At 38.8% G+C, this 25,022-nt stretch overlaps 2 protein-coding genes and 1 long non-coding RNA gene across 5 annotated transcripts; 2 read left to right on the plus strand and 1 right to left on the minus strand.

The window, feature by feature from the left end:
* Window positions 1–2,290: 2,290 nt before the first annotated feature.
* On the minus strand, window positions 2,291–3,722 carry LOC121050739. Its single transcript, XR_005803737.1, has 4 exons — window positions 3,364–3,722; window positions 2,678–2,822; window positions 2,534–2,598; window positions 2,291–2,334 (listed from the first exon to the last, which is right to left on the minus strand). It is a non-coding gene; the product is annotated as an uncharacterized LOC121050739 (long non-coding RNA).
* Window positions 3,723–9,075: 5,353 nt separating this feature from the next.
* Window positions 9,076–14,240, plus strand: LOC112180632 (probable polygalacturonase). Of its 3 annotated transcripts, none has more exons than XM_040511768.1 (7): window positions 9,076–9,453; window positions 9,964–10,182; window positions 10,263–10,809; window positions 12,076–12,196; window positions 12,274–12,448; window positions 12,897–12,967; window positions 13,452–14,240. In XM_040511768.1, the coding sequence occupies exons 3-7, from the start codon at window positions 10,483–10,485 to the stop codon at window positions 14,090–14,092; spliced, it is 1,335 nt and encodes a 444-aa protein (XP_040367702.1). In that variant the 5' UTR covers window positions 9,076–9,453; window positions 9,964–10,182; window positions 10,263–10,482; the 3' UTR covers window positions 14,093–14,240. The 3 variants fall into 3 exon arrangements, with proteins under 3 accessions (XP_040367702.1, XP_024174956.1, XP_040367701.1); XM_024319188.2 differs by having other exon boundaries at window positions 10,277–10,809; XM_040511767.1 differs by lacking the exon at window positions 9,076–9,453 and having other exon boundaries at window positions 9,571–10,182; window positions 10,277–10,809.
* A 5,419-nt stretch (window positions 14,241–19,659) lies between these two features.
* On the plus strand, window positions 19,660–21,563 carry LOC112179739 (putative receptor-like protein kinase At1g80870). Its single transcript, XM_024318215.2, has 2 exons — window positions 19,660–20,204; window positions 20,712–21,563. Exons 1-2 carry the CDS (start codon window positions 19,727–19,729, stop codon window positions 21,281–21,283), a joined length of 1,050 nt encoding a protein of 349 aa, XP_024173983.2. The 5' UTR covers window positions 19,660–19,726; the 3' UTR covers window positions 21,284–21,563.
* The last annotated feature ends 3,459 nt before the right edge of the window (window positions 21,564–25,022 follow it).

Here is a 25,022-nt window from a genome sequence, read left to right on the forward strand (position 1 = left end):
GCTTTCCTGATTTTCACATTGCTATTTTACCAAAAGAGCTGACCATAACGTACTACTCAATTAGCCCATTAACCCAATGGGATACCCTTTTACTGTAAAACAATATACATGGCCACAATTGCAGCAAAAAGAAAACGCAGGAAAAGGAAGAAGAGGTAAAGAAACTCACCCAAAATGCAGAAACCAAGAAACAGAAAATTTCAGATACATAAGTTGCACCCGGCGTAACCTGCTACAATCTCTATAGTCTTCCCTACCAGGATTTCTCATTTCCCTTCATTGATCGAGCTCTATATACATTAATTAGCCGCCTAAGTAGACCACCTAAACTCATCCCTTTACATAAACTACAAATTGCTGCAGAATTTGATCAAAAGTTAATACCAACCAAAACTCACAAAACAAATCCATGAAATCAAGTGAACCACCATGTAACAATAAAACTATAACCTGAAACCCTCTCAATCAATTACCCAGATTCCAAATCCAAAGACGAAGAAAACCCGCAAGACTATTAATCCAAAACCAGCAACACCCAATCAACCGAAACGACAACTAACAAAAACCATAGCAAAAGAAAAGTTCCATACCTGCAATCCTCACTCTCCCGAAATCCACCAACACAACAGATTGAAGATAATTGAAACCAAACACTCTTACTTCTCTTTCTATCAAAAGTTCAAAACACACTACTAGAGAAAACTCATTCAGAGACAAAATCATTTTGTCTCCAAAAGCTAAGAATTCGTCCCCCAAAAAAATTGAGACGGAACCGTTTTGTGGCTAAAGTCGTCTCCTAATGCTCGTCCCAAATTGTTTAAGGCAACGACCGATAAATTCTGTCTCCCAATGTATTTGGAGAAGAAACAAAAATTGTCCCCTATTCGATGAAATTTCATCCCCCATTCTCATTGAGCATCGAGAGAATGGAGGGAAAATAAAATAAATTGGCGCCAATCAGAGAAATAGGGGACAAACTCACTCCGTCTCCTTTTATTTTCAAAATTTAAATTTTTTTTTCAAATTTAATGGCGCCAATTAGAATAGGAAACGAAACTCATTCTGTCTCCTTTAATTCTCAAATTTTACATTATTTTCAAATTTAATTATAATTTTCAATAAATTATTGAATGATAGTAAGCACCTATTATAAAAATAGAATTTTTTTTGACAAAAAATTCTAATTTATTATGGATAATACAGTGATAAACAGGGCCCTAACACCGACTCTTTCCAACTCCAACTAACATGAACAAAAGGAGCACTTATAGAGACTGCAAGTATAACTTCAATTCCAACTAACATCAACTCTTCATAAGTCTTCACCTAGAAATAAAATCGACAACTAATTACGATCAGAAATGCAGACGGCTTTTGATGGAGAACCAGAGGCATATGGCGACTGTCCTTGAACAGGTGTCGATTCCCTACCTGCACCAAAGCTTTCATCATAAAACACCGCTGACCCCAACAAAATGCATGAAACTGAGAAAATGAAAGTATGATGGACCTTGATATGAATACTGAAAGAAGCATATAGAATTTGATAAGGAAACATCAAACAAAGAACACTATCATAACGTTGTATAAAATGGGTTCATGCTGAACATAAAACATTATTTTATCAGTGTAAAATATCAAATAAAGTACTGCGAGTCTGACCTTCAAAGCTCTTATAGAGTTGTCTATGAGTACTGGAAGTCTAACCCTGAGGCTGAGAACTGGAATGAAGTGGTGCATGAGTAATAGTAGGGAAGAATGGCTCTGATAAGAAGCTGAAGAATAGAGTGGTTGTCGATTATAGTCTTCATGTTGCTCTAGAACAGGAACCGAGGGATTGTCTCAACTGCAGCAAAGCTCTCACTCGTATTAACACTATGGGCTTCATATAGTCGTTGAAAAATAGAGGAATAAATTGAGTACATTCTCTCCAGACTGGTCTACAACTGTAGCACCACCACACCCTCAAACTCAAATTGAGACAGAAATTGTTTCCAACTTGACACTGTAAAGCATCTAAGGGAAGTAAAAAAGAGTAAAAATCCAACCTTGAGATTGATCAGGGCTCTGATAAAGCCATGTAGGACTAGTAACAAAAGAAGAAGCGTACAAACTGTTGTCGAAGAAGACGAAGAAGATTCATTCTGTGCAAAGAAACCACAGTAATTTTGGTGATTAAGAAACTCGACCAATATATGTAATCCTACTAGAAACTTACACAAAAGAACTTCAGAAATTATTCAAGCCAAGGGATAGTAGTACCAGTAATAATCAGTTTTACATTATTATTGCCTTATTAAAGAAAAATAACTCGCAGAGTTCAGTCTGTTAATCCTGCATGAAGCAAACATGTATAATGCACCTGAGAAAAGAATCCACCTGAGAAAAAAATAATAAAAATAAACGCAAAGAGACCAATATCCAGAACAGATATTCACAATGATATCTCATTTTGTTTTAACTTTCACAAGTATGGGAATGCTAACCATTTAAGACCACAATAATGCAGTGAATGGTGGTAAAAAAAACGAACCTGATGGAGCAGAGAGCTGAGTCGATCATTTTAACCTCCAAACAACATGTTGAGGAAATTTATAACTACACAAACTCATACAAAATAAGAATGAGAGAAATTGCTCAACTACATTAAATTTGAGCAACCCCATAAAAAATATACCTTCCAAGAGATGGCCAAGAATTTCCAGCAAAGGTAACTCTTTCTTCTGATACACTTTTCAACAGTACCTCTATTCATAGCTTTTGGTAAAATAAAGTACATTTTGCATAGATGGCCAAGGTGATTGCATGTTTATTAAAAAGACCTGTGTATATGACAACAAAAAAAGTAAGAGACCAGCATCCATCAGAATACATTAACAATCTCAATAGATGCTAAAACAAGTCATTTTCCCATTTTCTAAACATATTGGCTAGAGAATGAAAGAACGAGTAGATCACTTTGCAGCGTTTAGGCTTCTTTTCTACTATAAAAGGAGTAAAATTTAGTGGTGAGAAATAGAGGGAAAGGTGGCCAGCTAATAACCAAACATAACAGTAACAATTGAATTCTACACACTACCATTAGCCTTGCGCCTTCAGGATTTGAGATACCAAAACTAAAACAACGAAGATACAGTATGCTTGATATGATCAACAACAGAAACAGAGTGGTAGTAGCCACTGATATATGGCTGAACATGTACTTGGTATTTGCTCATGAATATTCAAGCAAAAATAGGAACAAGTTTGGGCGCTCATATGAACGTGTAAAATCAAGGATTCCAAAAGAAAAAAGAGACTGGATTAGAATTTTCAAACTGATGGTTTCTATACATAGTTTATTCTTGCTGGATAAAATCTTACCATGTTAAGATTTGGGTGCCGCCATGGCTTGGGTCGAAGCAAATCTCCTCCGACGCTGTCCGATACGACTCATACAGAAAGAAACGATGCAAATTGATCTTAATCCCAACCAAACCGACTGATGGAGAGAGAAGATTTATAATTGAAGCTTTCCCTCTGTAGTAAATCAAAATTTTCTCCATCGAAGCTGTGCATTTGTGCCCAACCACGAGTTTCAAATCATGACGAGGGAACGAAGAAAACAGGTTCCAATGAGAGAGAGGATGAGACCAGAAGGATCGCCACCTAACTACCCACGAGATCCAGAAGATTTCGACCAAAAACCCTACGCCCCAATTTTCCCTAGTTTCCTCGACTCTGTGCGCCTGTAGCATGTTCCGTTCGGTAAAAGATGGGTTTGAAGAATTACCTTCAATAAAAGATGAATAGATATGTTTATTTATTTATTTTTTTTGTAATTTTACTTGTTTGTCCTTTTTCATTCACATAGTTCTCCTAGTATCTTTATAGAGGGTATTTACGTAAAAAACTCTGTTTTTGCTAGCAAATCTTTTTATTTTAATAGATAAATTAATTAAAATAAAAGAACCATAATACACTATCAGTATTAGGAATAATTAAAATAAAAGAATCATAATACGCTAAACTCTTTTCATATAGAAGATGATCTAGATTCTAGATTATCAAAAAAGTTCTTTTAGGTTCTTAGTAGCAGTCAACAATACAATAGTCTTCTAATCGTGTCTCTAACCTTACTAAGACATCAACAAACAAAAATTAGCAGCACCAAAACTGAAAGAAATTTTTTTTTGAAATTATGCAACATTGAAAACCCTAATTCGACATTTAGGGTACTAAATGAGAAGAAGAGAAACTAAGAGAGGCAAGATAGATGAGAGAGATTGCATGACAGAGGCACTGTTGCTAGGATGCGTTGGTGTGCAAAGGTTCGTATGGGGAAGTCGCAGAGCAGTGATAGTCGAAAGTTCGAAGAACTGAGACTAGGAGAGAAGAAAAATAAATGGAGAGCCTATTTATATGTGATATCGAAACTACATCATTTCAATCTCAATCAGTCGTTAAACACTATTTATTTTTGTCAAACATGCCTAAATGAAAATTAAAAAAAGAAAAAGAAAAATACCGCCAACAAAAGTAGGGACCAAATTCTTCACCCCTAATTTTTTTAGTCCAAAATTTGAAATTTTGCGCAACTAACTACTTAAATTTTACCAATTATTTGCAAAATCTAAAACATATAGGAGACTAAATTAAATTCCATCCCCAATTAGATTTTGGGACATATATTTTTTGTCTCTAACTGAAACTTATTTGTCTCTAAATAGCGTCAAAACTTTTAGGGACGAAATAATTTTTTTCGTCTCTAATCATGTGTTTGAGGGACGAAAAATTGGTTTGTCCCGAAAAAATTTGTCTCCAAATGGGTTTTCTCTAGTAGTGACACCACAATCTTGGATCCAACTCCTGCTATGGATCTCTACTTCTCTCTCAGTGTTTCTGTCTCTCCCTCTCGATCAACTGAAATCAGACCTCTTCCGAAACAAACCCAGATCTCTATTATTTTTTCGCTCTCAGAGTTGCTCTCTCTCGATCACAGTCGCTCTCAGATTTTATATCACATCTCTCTCTCCCTCTCTCCAAGTTTCCATCGCCAGTAAATATCCTCAATTTTTTTTTTCAAAAGAAGGAAAGGAAATGAAAGGAGGACCAAAAAACAAACATCATATTGGGCTGATGACCCGATTCTTGAAGCCTTTGTGGTTCCATCCATCCCAGAAAAGTAAAGAATAGGGGTCTTTTAGCGAAAATTCTTCCATGCTCAGAGCATGAAGTGCTCGGGCACATCAGCACACTTTCTAACCGTCAGATGTGTTCTCACAATCCTGACCACTCACTTATGTAAACCGGCTGACCTGCTAGCTCGTTTTCTATTCAAGAAATCACCATGACCATTTTACTCTTTTTCTCTTGGTAAAATCTATGTTAACAATCGTCCACAACTCCACACTGAGGGGGGCTAGCAGACTGGGGTGAATTAAGTTTTACGCAATCTGAGTGGAGTTCTACCTGGTCTTGGCTGGATTGTTTATCACTTTTTAGAAGTGGATCTTGGATCTAGTTGTGTAGGAGAGGAACCCCGGATGTTCATCATTCACCTTGATCCTCAGCCCAGAAAACTCTTTTCACCGTCCCCTGCAGAATTTAGCTGGGATTTGACGGACTGAATCATTCTGATCTTGACTTTCCACACCAAATTCAATTCCTTCTTCAATATTTGACCAGCAAATCGAATCTGGGACAAGTAAAAAGAGAGAGGTACAAAAGGGAGAGAGAATATATATTAAAAAAAAAAAAAAAAGATCGATGCTCCCCAGCTTTTTTTAATCAACATATGTTTGAATAATCTGCTGCCATGGGCTCCGGTGATTCTCTGGGCTGCTATCGAGATCGCGTTTGAATGATCTTCTAGTTCCATTTCCAATCCTATTAGCACAGGAGCCATCATTGTTCCTAATCTTAACACCATCCCCATCATCAGCATAACACCACGACTGGTTCTGACTTTACATGATTATCATCCACAAATTCACTCCCAAAACCCATACGCCATAACTAACAAAAACCCAAGGTCCCCAATTCAATTAGATCAAGATCGAGAACAAGAACCAGCATTCAAGCTCATGCCCCAAATGTACCAACTATCAAAATTCCAAATCAAAATTTGATCTTTCATTATAAATTAAACCCATGTGATGCACCTGGGAACTCGAGTACTCGACCTCGACCTCATTGTTCAATATACCGCAACCACAGGCCCAAACCCGACCCAATCCCCCACCACCCTCCTCCACCTCACTTTCAGCCAGGACTGCTTCTCCACCGCCACCGACTTCGGCTTCCGCGTCTACAACTGTTACCAACTAAAGCCGAACCAGTTCCAGTCGCCGAGAAACTTGACTCGGACTTGGGTCACCTCTGGATCCAGTCCAGCCTATGAATTTCAACACCAGGTTGTGCTCCACTGTCGATTCCATGATGAGATTTGAGAACTCCATACGAGGGTCTGGAGGATGTAGGGCAGAGACAGTCAAGCCCAGGTTTCTGGTTTGATCGAATATCGTTTTTCCGGCTTGTATATCAGTTAACGAGACGACAAATTTATGTTCAATGAATGAAGGGTGATAGGAGTTGACAGAGTGGTGATGCCACGTAGTTGTGTGCTGGCTTTTCAAGGTTCGAGCCACGTACTAGTGTTTTTGGATTTTTTTTTTTTTTAGAAGTACTGTTTTTTATTCGACTTGTTAATTTGGTAAAGTGTAATTCTTATATAATATGATCCGTTGCCTTAGAGAGTTAGAGGATCGGGTTCGAAATAGAGATGAAATTGGATCAATTTTAGATTGGAAGTCTAAAATAATGTAATTTTCACATCCAACGGTCGGTGTCCTAAAACTTATTTTGATTGACGACCTGACCCTTTAGAGAATGTAGTTAATAAAATAGGGTTATAAAACCTTTTTCGGTTGACTTAAGGGATCATGGTCGAAATATAGATTAAATTTGATCAATTTTGGACCATAAATCTAAAATAATGTAATTTTCACATCCAACGGCCCAAGACTTGCTTCCGTTGACGGTCATGCCCTTTGGAGGGTGTAGTTAATAAAATAGGTTTATAAAGTCTTATTCGGTTGAACTAGGGGATCGAGATTGAAACATATACGAAATTGGATCAATTTTGGACTGTAAGCTTGAAATGATGTAATTCTCATATCCAATGGTCGTTTTTCCAAGTCTTATATCCATTGATGGTCTTGCTCTTTGAAATGTGTAGTTAATAAGAATAGTTATAAAGGCTTACTCGGTTGACCTAAGAGATCAGGTCTTTGACCATAACCATTTTTTCTTGTCTTGATAACATCGGTCAATTTTGATAAATTTTATTTCCTCCATCTTGTTGGTTATGGAAGGCATAAATATTATTTCTTATAACTAATAAACAAGTTGTACCACATTAGTAGGCATATAAGGATTTTGTACAGTACAACAAATCGAAATTGAAAATTAATAAATTTGACATTACCCATCTATTTAAACCATATTAGTAGGTATTGTGTAAAAAGAAAAACCCGATCCACAATCATTTAGAAGTCAAATAAAGCGGTCAACCACTTATACACTTATAACTCCCTAAGGGGAGCTTAACCACGAGTTGATAAACTTTCTGAAATTTTTATATTAGTTGATATAAGTCATAGCCACGAGAGTGTGAGAGCTGACAGATCGAAAAAAGAAGTTGTGAGTGAGTAGTTATGAGCATATTAGTTTTATGTGATATTTAGGGTTTAGGGTTGACCTAGAAGATCGAGACCCAGACAGCTTCGAAAATAGCTAAAATTTTGATCATAATTACATCTTCTTATCATGATGACATCCAACGACCAATTTTGATAAAGTCTATTTCCTCCACATTGTTCCTTATGGAAGGTATAATATTTGTTACAGCTAATAAACAAGTTAGACCACATTAGTCAGCTTTCACACTCTCGTGGTAGGGGTCTAGTAACCTATGTCAAAATTTCTAGATTTTTATCTCCTCGTCGCATAGCTCCCCTTAGGGAAGTTTACTTCTACAAAGAGTTGACTGCTTTGACCACTGTCGAATTGACGTCGGATTGGCCTCATTTTTTTACATAGTACATACTTATATGCTATAAATAGATCAGTAATGTCAAATTTATCGATTTCCATTTCAGAATTTTTGGATTTCACCAATTCCTTATATGTCTAGTAATGTAGCATAACTTGTTTATTGGGGGTATTAAAAACTTAAACCCTCCAACACCATTGTGATGGAGGAAATTGAATTTATGAAAATCCACCGTTGGATGTTATCACCATAACAGTAAATGGTTATGGTCAAAATTTCAGCTTTTATCGTTGTCGTTTGGGTCTCGATTTACTATGTCAACCCTAAACCCTAAATACCGCATAACACTAATATTCTCATAACTGATCATTCGCAATTTATTTTTTCGATCTGTCAGCCTTCACACTCTCGTTTGTAGGAGGTCTAGTAACCTATGTCAAAATTTCTAGATTTTTATCTCCTCGTGCTATAGCTCCCCTTAGGAAAGTTTACGTCTACAAACGGTTGACTAAATGAATTGAAATCGAAACAATAAGTGATGCTATGAGAAATCTGAAATTTAAATATTTGAAATTACATTACGTGATGTAATGAGTTCGTGAAAATTTGCAGAAAATTTTTCGGACGCCTGACCTATTTACAATTAATGTATGAAGTTTTGAATTATAGAAATTCATTTTAAAAAAAATTAAAAAGGCAGTTGAACTCGGAACATAATTTTTGGAACTTTGTTGAATGAGAATATCCAATTTAAAAACTCGATAATCAAGTATGCGTTGTGCTAAGTCCGTAGTAAATTTCGTGACATTTTTCGGCCAGCTTTTTATTATGAATTTCGGAAATTTGAAAATACACGATTTTTTTTTTTTTGCTTTTTTAGAAAGGAACTAAATGAATTCATTTAAATCCTATGGAGATTACATGGTGCAATCACAGCCGTTGATTTCATTCATCGACTGATCTGGGCCGTGTATCATTAATTACATTTAGAATATAAATATCGAGACGAGCCAGACTGGTCGACCCTGTTCCTCGACCCCAAAACCCATAACGGTGACAAGATTCCTCTTTTCGATTCCGGCGACCTCTATTCGGCGGACCGGTGACGTTGGAATCGTCTCGGAGGTGCGAAACGGGGCTTTGTCCCCTTTGGTTCAAACGGGCGAGCTATGACGGCGGCCTGAGGCTCGAAAGTTTCCACTGTGCATGGCGGTTTCCAGTCGGATTTTCCAACTTCGACCACGACTGCTGGCGAGACTGGTAGCTGTTGCGGCGTCTCGGTGAGGTGAAGGATCATATGGTGTCTGTATTTTGGATCTTCAACTTTGGACAGACAATAAAAACTTGGAAGGTTCGGACCTGCGCGGCGGGATTTCTGCAATTTCCGGCGAATTTGGTCGCAATCGGCGAAGACCCAGGTAAGAGGTTTGATGTGCTCTTCGAGTTCTATACGATTATGTGTTCATTTACGAGTTTCGGTTAAGTGTTGGAGGAATTGGTATTTTGGTCAAGATCAATGACTTTCCATGTTCCAGTAATCAAAAACAAGCAAGCAAGTGATACATATATATATACCTGGACAATCTTGAAAGTCCCGAGCGGAAGCGAATAGGGAGATTTGGGCCGTTCTTCGTCGAAATTTTACCTACCCATTTCTTTCTACCTCTTTATGGAACCGGACACCGTCTATGCCTTTTCCATCTATATTTCCCCTTAATTAATTGACACGTGCAGTTCACGTGTGTGGACCCAGACAAGACGAGCATGAGAAGCTCCGAGCAGGGAAGACGTTCTCGTCTTTTAGAGAAAAGAAAGAAAAAACTTCAACGGCATTTCCCTCTCGTGACGTGGAATCACTCTGCTTCTTTTTTTCTTTTTTTTCTTTTGTCGGAATCACCGCTTTTGTGATGCTTGTATTTATTTTTCAGATATTTATTGGCAAACGCTATTCCAGTGACAGAAGCCACTGCTCCCATTAAAATTCCGACCCTCACTGCTCCCCAACTTCTTCTTCTTCTAACTCACAAGTCACAACCCTTCTCCTCCCACTATAATCCCTCAACGGACCAAAATCTCCGGTCCCAACTTCCACCGGACTCGTTTCAGCCCTCAGCAGAGCTTTAAGCTCAAACCGACAACCACAACCGGTATGAATTTTCACTCCTTCTCACTCTGCTCTCACGTCTTAACCGCAAGCTATTGTCTTTCAATGAATTAATTAATGCAGTACCCTTTTTCCAGGTTAACAAAAAGATCACTTCTTTGGAGCTCAACTGTTGGACCCTTCTCTTTGTAACATTTCCCAGATCTAATCACTCACCGACACACACATTCCTTCTCTCCCATTTCACCGTAAAGCCCTCTTTTTGGACCTTTGCCTTTGGCTCCTTCACCTCTTTTCTCTCGTCTCAATTTTACCCCTCCAAAAACACTCGAATTTACGGAAAATGCCTGCTTTCTGGTTCTTCCTTTCGATTTTCCTCCTATGCCTCAGCTACGTCTCTACGGCGGCGGAGCCCGTGACCTGCTCAGGGATAGTGCCAATGAAGTACCGTTACGATAAGATTTCGATAGCGGATTTCGGGGGCGTCGGTGACGGCGTCACGGTGAACACCAAGGCGTTTCGGGCGGCCATATATCGGATTCAGCATTTGCACAGGAGAGGAGGCACGCTTCTTTACATACCTCCTGGGGTGTACTTAACGGAGAGCTTCAATCTCACTAGCCACATGACTCTCTACTTGGCTAGAGGTGCTGTTATCAAAGCCACACAGGTAGATTGTTAATCCCACTATTAAGTAATTAGTATGCTTTTAGTTAATTTGAGGGTCTAACTTGTTTTGGTGATGAATGTGGTTCCGAATTTGTTAAGTCTAGTGATCTTTTGATGAATGTGCGTTTGGGGTCAGTACTAATTGATGAATTATTTTGGGGGCTAAGTATGATTGTGTTTGATTTTGTTAGAAAGCTATACCTTCTAATCCCTATTTGTGTTCTGTTTGTTCATCTATTACTTTGGCTTTGTTTTTGGATTAGCAAGAATGGATATGTGGATGTTAGGCATTATGGTGGATCCAGGCTTGAAAGCAAAAATAGATGGTGGGTCTATAACAGAGCATGGTAGCATGTGCATAACATTTATAAAATGAACTATAAAATAACTGGACAGCTAGATATGTTGCCACTGGTTTTGTCCTCTTCAACACTGTCGCAATTAATAAATTAGTGGATTGTTGTTCCCACAAGGATGATAGGAATGGCTCGGATACATTTTATTCTTTTTAATTATGGGCAAAGGTGGATTTGCAACTATTGTATGCTAAAACATCCCTCCTAAGTCATGTCGAAGATCAATTGTTATTTATGTATCAGTAAAACATAATTATTTATGTATCAGGCTGTAAGCAAAGTCGAAGATCAATTGTTAAAGTACTCAAGATATTTGTGTGTAAACAGCCAAATTTTCCTACATTATTGCATGATTTTGTGCTTAATTCAGGAAACTGGTGGGACCCTAATCGCCAGGGCTGTGTGCCATGCCCGATGGTTCCATACCATTCTGTACTTGGAGCTAACTGGCCTAATCACATTGTTAATTTATCACTGCTTTGGTCCTTGTGTTAGTTTACCACATAATGTTGTGCTAGACTAAATATGGCCTGATGTCAACTTTCATGGTGAAAGTTATTCCACATAAATGCAAATTTCTATTGATGTGTGTGATTTTGTTTGAATCTCTACATTCTGTTAGGTAAAGCATCTCTTAAAATGCATTATTTTCAAACTATTTGATCATGAATTTTTGCACGCTTCCTAATATTTGACTATATGTTATTGTTCCAAGCACTAGGATATCTTTATGTGAATATTGTTGGGAGTTCTTTTTTTTTTTTTGGGTTCCCTTTACTGTATGATGTTTTGAAAACTTGTTGTGATGATTGCTGATTTATTTGAGTAGGACACTAAGAATTGGCCTTTAATTGCTGACCCTTTTTTCATTTTCTTGTCTGCTCTTTCTAATCGCTTAATTGGTTGAGCAGGACACTAGGAATTGGCCTTTAATTGCTCCTTTGCCGTCTTATGGAAGAGGGAGAGAACGCCCTGGAGGGAGATATGTGAGCTTCATCCATGGCGATGGAGTTCATGATGTGGTTATCACTGGTGGGTCTCAATCAGACTTCTTTGTGTATCTTTTTGGGGGCTAGCTAAATTTTATTTAACAAAATGCTCCTTTTCAGGTGAGAATGGGACAATTGATGGCCAAGGAGATGTGTGGTGGAACATGTGGAGGCAAAGAACTCTTCAATTCACCAGACCAAATCTCATTGAGTTCATCAACTCTAAAAACATTATCATTTCCAATGTGATTTTCCAGAACTCTCCATTTTGGAATATTCACCCTGTTTATTCCAGGTAACAACCAAACATGGTTTAGTTCTGTGACTTTACATCCAAACCTGGGTTTATCATGTATCTGTTTGGTTTAGCTTGGAGACTTTGACAGCTGAGAGCTCCACATTATAGATGGATAGGGACAATAGTTAGTTAGGGACAATAGTTAGTTAGGTGGTAGAAAAGTGGAATAACCTGTTCAACAATGGTAAATTCTGTCTAAATATAATTAGCTTGGAGATTCTGTATGCACGGAAGTTCAATTACTTGATGAATTTGCATCTAGATGATAAGCTAATGTTAGGCTCGAATGGTACGATTCATCCGTCACCCCAGAAATTAATCAAATGAGCAGCTAAATTATTTGACTTACTAAACTACCCTTCATAATGTAATACCCTAATCTATGTTCTGCAAAGAGTATAGGGTAGAGCTGTAATTGATCTGATACCTACTTCCTTTTTTGCAGCAACATTGTTGTCCGGTATGTCACAATATTGGCTCCAGCTGACTCTCCCAACACAGATGGAATTGATCCAGGTACATGCCTGTTTTATAAATAAACCACATATTGTTCATTGAAGAGAACACTAGTGCTGCTACATGCTACGATTAAATACATCAGAAGTCACTTAGATTTGAGGATAGATTAGAGGAGCATGAAACATTGGAGATGCAATTTCATCTCGTATAAGGAAGTATTCTAGATACATAGCATGTGTATATTCAAAAGCGAGGTCTTTAACAAGAAATATCATGAGAGGAATGGAAGGAACGGGACATGGTCTGTCAACCCTGGAGCACCTTGTGCTGTTTGCTTATGATTTTTGCATTTAGCTATAGAAAAGTAGACTCGGTGCTAAGACATTGTCAGTTTGCAAGTCTTAAGTCAGACCCGGAAGAATGTGTGCCCCTTATGTCAGGACTGGCTGTAGAATAGTTATGATAATCACAGTTCTTTATTTGCCTCTTCCAATGGGAAGTTTATAAGTTATAACATGTATTTTGTATATCCCATGTACAGATTCAAGCTCTAATGTCTGCATAGAGGACTCGTACATATCAACTGGAGATGATCTTGTGGCTGTAAAGAGTGGATGGGATGAGTATGGGATTGCTTATGGTCGCCCTAGTTCCGACATTACCATCCGTCGGATCAGAGGATCATCCCCATTTTCTGGAATTGCAATAGGAAGTGAAACCTCTGGTGGGGTGGAGAATGTATTTGCCGAACACATAAACCTTTACAACATGGGAGTTGGTATCCATATAAAAACAAACATCGGTAGGGGAGGCTTCATAAGAAACATAACAGTTTCAAATGTGTTCATGGAAAAGGCACGGAAGGGTATAAAGATTGCAGGAGATGTTGGAGACCACCCTGATGACAAATTCAATCCAAATGCACTCCCAGTGGTAAAGGGCATCACATTAACAGACATCTGGGGTATACAAGTTCTGCAGGCAGGTCTCATACAAGGCATCAAGAACTCCCCTTTCACCGGAATCTGTCTTTCCAACATCAACCTCCATGGCATGACCGCAACAACGAGAACACCTCCATGGAAGTGCTCAGATGTCAGCGGGGCTGCTCATCTGGTGAGCCCCATCCAATGCTCGGAGTTGACCGGTGCCCAACACGCAACTTCATGCTCCAACTACTAAAACAAAGCCTGCATATCCTCCTCGAAACTTAAAAGAATCTGAGTTTTTATCGTTCCTTCTGTAATGCAAAATGTAATTTATTGTTCTAGTGTCATACATACAATCTGGAGCGTAATATATAGGTTATGGATTTGTCGATTTGCATTAACATCAAGCCTATCTCAAGCAGCATAAACATAAACAGAAGCATATTATATATATCAAACTGTGTCTATTTTACAAGCATAGAATACATAATAAGAATCTACATCTCTCACGGATGCATAATTATTTACAGCAACGAAAGTCTCGTAAGATTACAAATCAAAGCAGATGCAAACCGAAAACAGATAGATCATTATAGAAATGCAGCAGATCTGGAAATGTGGGGAAGTAACACTACGACTGATTCAAAATTCAAAACTCAAAAGCGGTTCAAGAACTTGCGGAAGCCCCTGAACAAACCACCCCTGTGCTCGTGCTCATGCTCGTGCTCGTGTTTATGCTCCCTGTGGTTATCCTCTACCTCATTTTCTTGGTCCAAGTCGCGATCGTGGTGGTGGTGGCGGCGATGGTGGCGGTGAGGCCTCTGGGATTCCATGTCATCGTCGTGTTTGTAAGGGAATCTAGGTCCGCCGTGGCGGAAGTTGAACCACCTAGCCGGGATCTGGCGCGCTCCGCCGCGGAACGGACGATCGAACTTCATCTCGTCGCCGGAGGACAAGATCATGTCGTCGCCGTAGGGAGTGTCCTTCTCGCGCTCGCTGCCGTGGAAGCGCGGGGTCCACCGCTTGGGCTGGCGGCGACCGTGGCCGCAGCGGTGACCTGGACGGATAGACATCGGGAACGGACGGCGGGGGAAGTGGCGGCCGACGGGGCGGAAGCTGATGACGGTCAACGGAACGGCCTCGGATTTCGACGCATCGGCGGTGTTCTCCTCGTTCGATTCGATGGTGGCGAACTCGGCTTCCGGAAGCTTCTTCTCCTCCTCGGCGACGGGGAAGGTCTCTGTCTCCTCCAATTCCACAACGGGTCCGGATTCGGACCCGGGTCTCTCGCTCGGTAAACGTAGAGTGTTGGTGGTAGCCTTAAACGGTTCGGCATCGGTTACCGGGATCTTGTTGTCTGCTGCGTCATCACGGCTATTGGGGAGATCGGACAGCGCGCGGGCATGGGAGAAGGCGAAGAGGAGGAAGAGGGCGGCGGCGGTGAAGATGAGCTTGGCCATTTTCGATTTGAGGTTTGGTGGTAGTGGTTGGGGTGGTTATATATAGATAGATATATATATATCTATCTGGAGTGGTGAGGGGAGAGAAAATTTAGGAGGGTGTAATTTCGGGCAGGGGGTTAGGGGTTTGACTTGTGTGTAGGGGAGCGGGAAGGAGTAAAATGCGGGCAACGGGCAAGGGGGTTCACCGCCCACGTTATTGGAGAGGGCGTCCCGTTATTTTTGGGGGCTTCTTCTGTGTGGCGTTTTGGGTTCACACTTGGACAGTCCGACTACCTACGTTGCGTGGACTGTAAGGTTATTCCCATTATTTTAAAAAGTCTAAATTGCCCACTGGGATAATTCCCCCACGGATTATATGAAGCTAGGTTGGCAATTTTGTGGTATGTGGTCCTATACATAACATACACGAGTCCATATTTTGGTTGAAAATACCATTCGGTCCCTTATCTTTAATACCTTCAAGGCTGAAAATATCATTCAGTTTAGAGTGTGTGGTGATTCCTCGTTTAAAAGCATATTGTTGACTCTAATTTTTCATGTTGTAATTTTGATGAATGTTTTATTTTGATATTTGTATAAGTTCAATCTTTTTTGTCCAATGAGATTTGATGTATTGTCACTCATTATATTTTGTGTCGTTTATTTAACAATGCATGAATCATAATATATTTTGTTTAACATTATAAACATAATTATATCTATAAAAATATCATGATGAAATAACACCTGAAAAAAGAAATGAGAAATGTTGTTCTTTTTGAATTTGTTTATGCATTAATGAGAATATTATTTGTCGACTGTCAAGTACAAAATTCGTATGGAATTTGATTACTACAAACTAATTTTTTTTGAATTTTTTTGAAATGGTCTACAAACTAATTAAGAAGGGGCAGTTTTGTAAACCTGGGTGCACGGTGTGGACAGCGACAGGCGCAAATGACATCACTTAGGACGTGTGCGTGGATTTTTTTTTGTCTCATGTGGGAAAACGAGCTGTGTTGACGAATGATGTCGGGGAGAATGGCTTTCGGAACAGAATAGTCAGAGACACATGATCTCCATTATTGCCACGTGGACAAATCGTGTAGTATTTGTACTTTTTATTTGGTATAGCCTAGTTGCAGATGGCTATACACGCTTTCCTTATTACGTTCTCATCTCTCCCTCACTCCCATATTTCAATTTTTAAGTGTTGTTTTTATCCTTCTGTGGCAGCCGTATGAATCCATGAGCTAGCCAATCCCCTCAAGAGTGGTAAGAAAAATGTGAGTAATAAAATACCCCAGAACGAAAGAAACCCCCTCGAATAATTCAGTCGTTGGTGAGGGGTTGCTATTAACATATTTTAAAAGTCAATCTTTAAACATGTTTTTTTATTCGTTTATTTATTAATTGTAGCTCCACGATAAGTTTTAAATACACACTCTAAATTACTTAATACACACTTCATACTGAATACACCACCCATTTAATTTCTCATTATAATATTTTACTAAATGCACAACCCAAAATACCTAAAACATTCTTAATCACAAAAATCATGAAATATCCTATTATTTAATTATATTAAGGCTACTATTTAATATGATTAGTATATTTTAGTATATTACTTGATGTTTTGTAAATAACCATATTGATTACTTGTGTTAGTATAAAGATTTATTATTGTTCCTTTTAAATAGATGCATATAAATAGGTTTTGTATTATTTGAGTTCTCATCCACCAAACACTATGTTGATCAAGTATCAAATTATGAGTTGAACATTTAACCAAAACTATATCAGTAGTTTCTCCATAATGGCAGAATTATAAAGTTGCCATTAGAAGGGCCAAATAAATTAACAATTATAAAGTTTTTTCAACCGTGATGTTTTATATTAGAAAATAAATAGATTAATCATAGCTCTTAAGGAAAAAAAATAACTAAAAAATGGGAGTAAAGTTATCCGTTTTAAAAATGCCATTGATTTTGAAATTCTAAATATTATGGTTTCTAACCTCACTTAATTACAATTTACTTAAGGAAAAATTAAATTAGATAGTTTCTAACTTTATTCTTGTATTAAATTAGGAGGCCATGTATATAAATTTGTTGTGTTTATCTAACTATTTATACATAAATAGAATAACATATATAAGGAAAATATGACTATTTTTTTATCTTCTAATGCATAGATGTCTATTTTGGTAAAAAAAAAAAAAAGTATTATGTAGTATAATGTGGGTGTACATTGGGATTAGAGTTAGTGACTTAACACTCGGAATCAAAAGTCTTAGATCTCTACAAGAGAGAGTTGCTTCATCAATTTCTATGGACTTTGTATTTCCTTATCCTTCATTTATATTAGCCACTTGCCCTTAACCCCATTATAACCAAATAAAAGACCTCTTGATCTTGAAAGTTGTGGGCTACCTAGCAGAGATGAGATCGAAGAGCAAGCATATGGCGGCTCGTGTTATGAAATTGCTTTTGAGTGAAATACATGTAACCCCTAAACACTTGAGCGGTAATATTTAGTGAACCTTTGTGAGTTTAGTGGGTTATATCGGGTCTTCTATGTGCCTATTTGATTATGGTGGATTGATTTGACAAATGGATATCACATGCATATACTTGAGCATTTCTCATATGTGCTTCTTAATTGCCTTAGAAATTCATAAGTCCTATGTTGTGTTTTCTCTACCTTATGGTCATACACATAATTAGTTCTCCGAGGGTTATGGTTGGAAAGGCTAATACCGCATTTTATTTATGTTTGTGAGTTAGTAGATTTTCATATTATTTTACATTTAAGTTTGCTTGGGGACACTTAACAATGCCCTTGCTAGTTTGCTTGCCAACAAGAGTCTTCACAACACTCTCTTCCAAATCCCATGCTCAGCTAACAAACTCAATTGAGAAGCCAGTGAAAATGCCATTAGAACCATTTTGATAGAAGTCAATGAACTCCCCCCCTTTGTGAGCTGTTTTGGTATCACCTAAGAAAAAGAACCACAAACTCATTGTCCTCCTTGTTGTACCTCTAAGTGATAACTCCAAAAGGGAGGGCAATGACATCGCCCTTCTTCACTAGAAGGACCTTTTCTTCCTTCTCAGGTAGAACAATCGCAACTACTCCATTACCCTAAAGGACATAAGCAACTTTGGTAGAGTCAGAGTAATTGGGGAGAGCAAAGTCGTCCTTTTACAGAGAGAGCTTGGCAGCTCCAATGTCTCTTTCACGGAGCATGGGAAGCTCTGATGAGGACCAAGCAGAGTAGGAACCACCATCTCCTCCATAAACCTTCTTAGCTAACCTTGGTGTAAGATCAATCTCCACATTTTCTCTAACCCAGAAAGCAAACTATCCAAAACAAGAGCAAATTAACAATACTAAATATCAAGAACAATGTGTGTGAGCTATGTTAAGTGCAAATGATTAGGGGTGTATATATAGCAAAATTATAGGAGTATGTCATCTTCTACAAGGAGAAAGATTCAATATTTGATTAATGTAATCTGGATTATTCTAATCCTACCTGGATAAATATTCGTTGGGTAGTATCCTGATTCAATTGGGAAAGAAATCCCATATGTGAAATTTGGGTTGGGCTAGAAATCTAATAAAGCCGCGAGACCACCTTAGGCCCAAACATGTCGGGGCATGTATGGTCCCATGCATGTACTGTGCTGATTTCATATGCACGTATTCTTAACGTAATTGTCAAGGGTACGTCTTGAACTATTTAGAAGCTAATGCACCCTTGCCTAAGCCCAGTTAATAAATTTGGGCTAGTCTTGCACATTTCTTGGGCTTCTGCTTCTCTTGGCCATATTGAGGGAAAATCATTCTATTTTACTTGATAATAGAGGGTGGTTTACTATGGAGCATCGAGGATAATAGAATGAGTCCCTCAATAGTACAAGAAAGGATCAAATTTTGATTCATTTTTTTCTTTTCATTTGGGTAGTGACTCCCTCTCGTGGAACAAATTGCCATCACCCTGCCCACTATGCAAGTTTTAATCAACAAAGGAAATAGTTCGTGATAGAATTTTATTTGATGGTAGAATAATATATATCATTAAAATATTTTTAAAATCACCGACTATGTACATGAAATTATACGAGAATATTCGAATTAATCATATCTGAGCTCATTCCCAAATTTAACTTTGTTCATTTGTTGTTCTTTTATTTCTTTTATATAGTATATAGTTCAATACTAATATTTTGGGTGCCAAAGTTTGAACAAACAATGAGATTCCACTTTTGGATTTTCTGAACCCCAACGGCCCAATACCAGATCCCCAAGCTAGCTGGATAGCTCCCCTTTCGATGATTCCCAAGCCAATCATAACAAGAAAAAACGACCTCTCCCACACTAGCCATATTCTCCAAACCCCACATAACCATCTTCCCCATCCCCTCCCCAAGAAAACCATGCTTTCTAGAGCCTTGACCGTAACCAGAAAGAGCCCTAAGGATGGCGACTACGTCCGTGACCTCGGCTGCAGCAAATCGGGCTCCTTCAACGACTACGAGGACTGCATCGTCGGCTTCATGGAGGATCTGCCACTCGTCCACTGCGACCACGACAAGAAGTGCGTGGGATGTGTGGAGAGCCTGGCACACCTAACCCTAAGGGGTGTGCTTAGAGGCTCGGTGGGTGTGATCGGAGAGAGCCGGTTGGCGATGACGGAGAAGGTGGTGCTCTTGGGAGGGAGGGTGTGTGCGGTGAAGAGGTTTAGGCAGGTCAGGGTTGGGAGGCGCGAGTTTGGGAAGAGAATACAGAGGTTGGCTGAGGTGAGTCGGAAGTGTGAGTTTCTGGTTCCTGTCACTGCTTACTTGTTTGCTAAGAGGATCAAGTTTGTGCTCTCGGATTATCGCCCCATGGGAAGCCTCGCTGACTTGCTTGCCGGTTAGTTTACTAGCTTGTTTCTTACATATCTATGGTCGGGATTCTCTACTCCTAAACTTAAAAATCGGTTTTACACCCTGAAATAATAAATCATGCGGGTAATAATCTATAAATAATTAATAGTGTTATTCTAGTGGTTGGTTAGAAATCCCTAATCCGACATATATAGTCATGCACTGATGCACCGATATTATTTGGTTAATTCTATCAGAAGTTATTCTTACTTAAATTCAAGTTATGTATGATTTATTCATGTAGCTCTGATAAATAAATGCAAAAATACTAACTTTTGATGATCGATCAGTATGAAATACTTGCCGAGTTCTTTTGTATGATTTATTTACTTTCACTGCAACCTATTCATAGTTTCTAATTCCACAGAACATAAGTCATAATATTAAAGCTACTTACAAACAAAAGATATGCATGCATGTTACAAACAATAAGTTCGATTTGATCTTGTTTTCTCATATCTTATCGATTTCTTTTGGTTCGACCGTAATCAAGGTGCGAGGGATCATGGTCACACGGCACTGGTGTGGAACCAAAGGCTGACCATAATTTTCCATATTTCTAGAGCAATATCATTTATCCATACACAACATCCTCCATACCAAAAGAACATGATGATGCACATCCACGGCAGCATCAAGGCCTCAAACGTATTAGTGAACATCGACTTCTCAGCCTGCTTATCCGATTACGGGTTCACCCAATTGGCGGAGCAAGTTGAGATTCCGGAAACATGGCAGGTGATGAAGTCGCCCTTCTGGCTGGTGGAAGAGACCAATTACTCTGACGAGTTGAACCAGAAGGCTGACATTTACAACTTTGGGGTAATACTGCTGGACGTTTTAGCAGGTTCCAGGGGCTTGAGTCTGATGAAAAAGGGGGCAAAGGAGAAGAAGGAAGCCATGAAATTTGATGGGTTGGACTTGGTTGAGTTTGGTACGAAGGATGCGAAAGAAAGGAGGCAAGTATCAAAGGTCTTCGACATTGCCGTGGCATGTACGAATGCCAAACGGGAGACTAGGCCTACAATAGATGAGATTTATAATGATATCGTGGGGATAATGTAATTAAGTTTATATGGGTAAAGGGTTAGGTTTGGCGTATTAAGGGTTTATATATAATGTGCGCTCGTACAAGAGATATATGGGTTTGTTTAAAAAAGTACCGAAAGAAAAAAAGCCTGGGAGGCTTTGTGGGAGTTTTCTAGAGGAACAAATTCAAGCGTTTGAATTTGTACTTGCCGGTTCAGCTTGGACTCTTGGAGTGTCGATTGATTTACCATGTCAATTGGCAGACACTTATGTATCTTTTGTTTTAATCAATGACATTATTATCGTTACTCAATAACAATACTGTAATTTAGAAATAAGCAGTCAAAGATTGGAGTTCATGTAGGAATCTTTTTTGTCAAACATATTTTCATTGATATGTAATAAGTGTGTATTATTTTTTCCGAGTATATATGTTGACCTATGACAAAAAGAAAGTAAAGAATTAATGTATGGACATGGAGAGAATAATGAAACTAATTGAGGAGCCCTAGATAGATCGAAGAAGAGTTTGCAAGATGAATAAGAGTGTACTTTAGGGTTCAAGCTCTACGTCTCTCATTATATTTTGTAGTTTCATTAATCAATGCTTAAATATAACTGTATCGACTCTTTAAAAAAAAATAAAAAAAATAAAAGTGTTTACATATTCAATCAATTAATTAGTTGCTACCTAATTGCATAATCGGTGACAACAGGCAAATGAAGAATGCATGGGCTTGGAGAATCAAAATCATTACCCCTAGCTAGATTGTCTTCTATACTTCCTATATTCCAATAGTAAGAACCTCAAACAAATTTATAGCCCAATGGTTCATCTTTCATAATTTGAAATAAATAAAATAAAATAAATAAAAAAAGAAGAAGAAGAAGGAAGGCTTGGAGCCTTCGACTACGTACGATGCATGATTAGTATAAATTATTAAATTAACCTAAGCTAGACCGAGTCCATTAGAGTATACGCATGTTATAATAAATTAAACCTAGCTAAACTCTTGGTCCAGCTGGGAGCAGAAAGTCTACTGAATCTGAATAAAATCAATATATAGCAGTAGTTAGCTAGCGCCTGGCAGAGAAGAGAAGCACAATATATGCATGTGAGTGACAGCAAACACACGACTGCACGAGTAGTATACTATGTCTTTTGCCTCAGAGTTTTCTCCAGCTCTCTCTGACTCTGAGGAATCTCATCTCGAAGAAAGTACCCGACCCAGCTTTCACACGCCTTACCATTGACACGTTGTGCAGTACATGGTGCTGACCCACCCAACAAGCTTAAGCTTCTAGCAGATTAGTCAGAGCTGGATGCTTGCTTGATACTGTGGGGAGAGGGCGGGAGGGGGGGGGGGCGGGGGCGCAGGGATGGAGACACTTGGTATTCCAACACTGTTTTTACTTTCTCCAGTAATCGCATGTTCTGGGCTTCTGGCTTGGTATTGTGACCTGTGACTTTTGAACCCCATGCGTCGGCCTTTTTGTTGGAAAGTGTATCTTGACATTCAATTAGATTGATAGTGTATCTTGATACGATTAATCCTTTAGATTGATAGTGTATCTTGATACGATTAGGATTAATCTGTTAGTATTCAATTGTGATTGTATTAGTTGTTATTCCTTATAGGTCTCCTGACTTGTTGGAGAACCTTAGATGTTCTGTATATATGTTGTACGGTTTAATACAAAACATTCATTCGGCCTAAATATCCTTTTTTATATGGTATCAGAGCAGGATACGTCCTAGCTCTTTGTTCCTCCTTTTTCAACGCATCTGCTGTGTTCCTTTTTCTTCTTCTTGGTTTGATTTTTTTCCATCAACATCATGATTGGAACCGATGTTGAGTCTTCAAATTCTGGCGGTTCATCCTCTGTTGATCCAGCTAATCCTTTATTCATCCATCATTCAGATCATCCTGGCCTACTCCTTGTTTCAAAACGATTAAACGGCGACAACTATAACTCTTGGTACTGTGATATGAGAATTTCTCTAAGTGCCAAGAACAAAACAGGCTTCATCACCGGAAAAATCATGGAGCCTAATGAGGTTTTGAATCCTGACGAACATGCTCTTTGGCAGCGTTGCAATGACATGGTGCTTTCATGGATCCTCAATTCCCTTTAGCCAGAGATATCCGATTCTGTCCTTTCATGCGGCACACCTCATGCTATTTGGGAAGATCTTCGTGAGAGGTTTTCTTTGGGCAACGCTCCTTGTATATTCCAGATTCAGCAGGACATCTACAAGATTGAACAAGGTCATATGTTTGTTGCCGCATATTACACAAAATTGAAGGCCCTATGGGACGAGCTTGCATCCTTTAATTCAGTAACATGTACTTGTGGTCAAAATGATCGTACCAAACTTATGCAGTTCCTTATGGGACTCAATGAGTCGTATTCAGGTACAAGAGGTCAAATTTTGCTAATGAATCCTTTACCCTCAGTCCGTCAAGCCTATGCTTCTATTGTGCAAGAAGAAAAACAACTAGAATTGGGGTCTGCTGTCACCATGCCGTCAAACACAGCAGCTATGGCTGTGCGTGGCAATTCTAATATGCCTAGGGGTCGGCAAAATAATCCAATCGATGGGAATCAATTCAACAATTCACGCAACAAGGAGCCTTTTCAATGTACTTATTGTGGTGACCTATACCATAGGAAGGCAACATGCTACAAGTTGATTGGATATCCACCTGGCCATCCCAAGAGTAAAGAAAAAGCATGACACCAACGTCAAGGCAATGAAAAAAATTCCTCAAGCTTGGCATCTGGTACTCCTTCTGCAAATCAAGTGGATTTCAATCCCACTTTTCAGGAACTTCAGGCCTCTTTGCCCAACTTAATAGAGGACCAATACGTTCAAATACTTGGTGCCTTGACTTCCAAGCCTGTCACTCCACAAGCCAATGCCGCTGCTGCCTCAGTCTCTGAGTATGCTTCAGGTTTGTTACCAGTTGCTCCCAATCGTTGGATAATTGATAGTGGAGCAACTCATCATATCACTTCTTCTCCTACATCGTTGATGAATATTAATAAGCATCCTTCTTTGGCACCAGTTTCTTTACCTAGTGGAGACATGGTTGGAATTACTATGACCGGCTCAATTCGATTTAATGATTCTTTTCAATTAAATAATGTTCTCTGTGTACCAAGTTTTAGAGTTGATCTTATGTCCGTTGGAAAGACAACGGATGATTTACATTGCTCAGTGACATTTTTCCCATCTTGGTGTATCTTACAAGACTTGGCTATGAGGATGATGATTGGTGTGGGTAAGCGACGTGGTGACCTCTATTACCTTGTGGCGTTGGCTTCAACTTCTCCTTATTCTCATTTTGCTTGCAATTTGATTATCTCCTCTGATCTTTGGCATCGTCGTTTGGGTCACCTTTCCTCTGCTCGTTTACAATTTTTAGCTAATAGTTTGCTTAATTTCAAATTTGATTCTAGTCATAAATGTGACATTTGTCCATTGGCGAAACAAACTCGTCACCCTTTTCCTTCTAGTTCAATTTCAACATCGAAGTGTTTTTCCCTTATTCATTGTGATATTTGGGGACGTTATAAGACCCCTTCTCTTTCTGGTGCTTTTTATTTCTTCACTATTGTGGATGATTTTTCCCGATTTACATGGGTTTTCTTAATGCGTCATAAGAGTGAGACACAAACTTTCCTCCGTCAGTTTTTCCATTATGTAAACACTCAATTCCATACAAAAATCCAACAACTTCGTTCCGATAATGGGGCTGAATTTCTTTCG

Source organism: Rosa chinensis, chromosome 7 (assembly GCF_002994745.2).
Source record: "Rosa chinensis cultivar Old Blush chromosome 7, RchiOBHm-V2, whole genome shotgun sequence".
In the NCBI taxonomy this organism is placed as follows: domain Eukaryota; kingdom Viridiplantae; phylum Streptophyta; class Magnoliopsida; order Rosales; family Rosaceae; genus Rosa; species Rosa chinensis.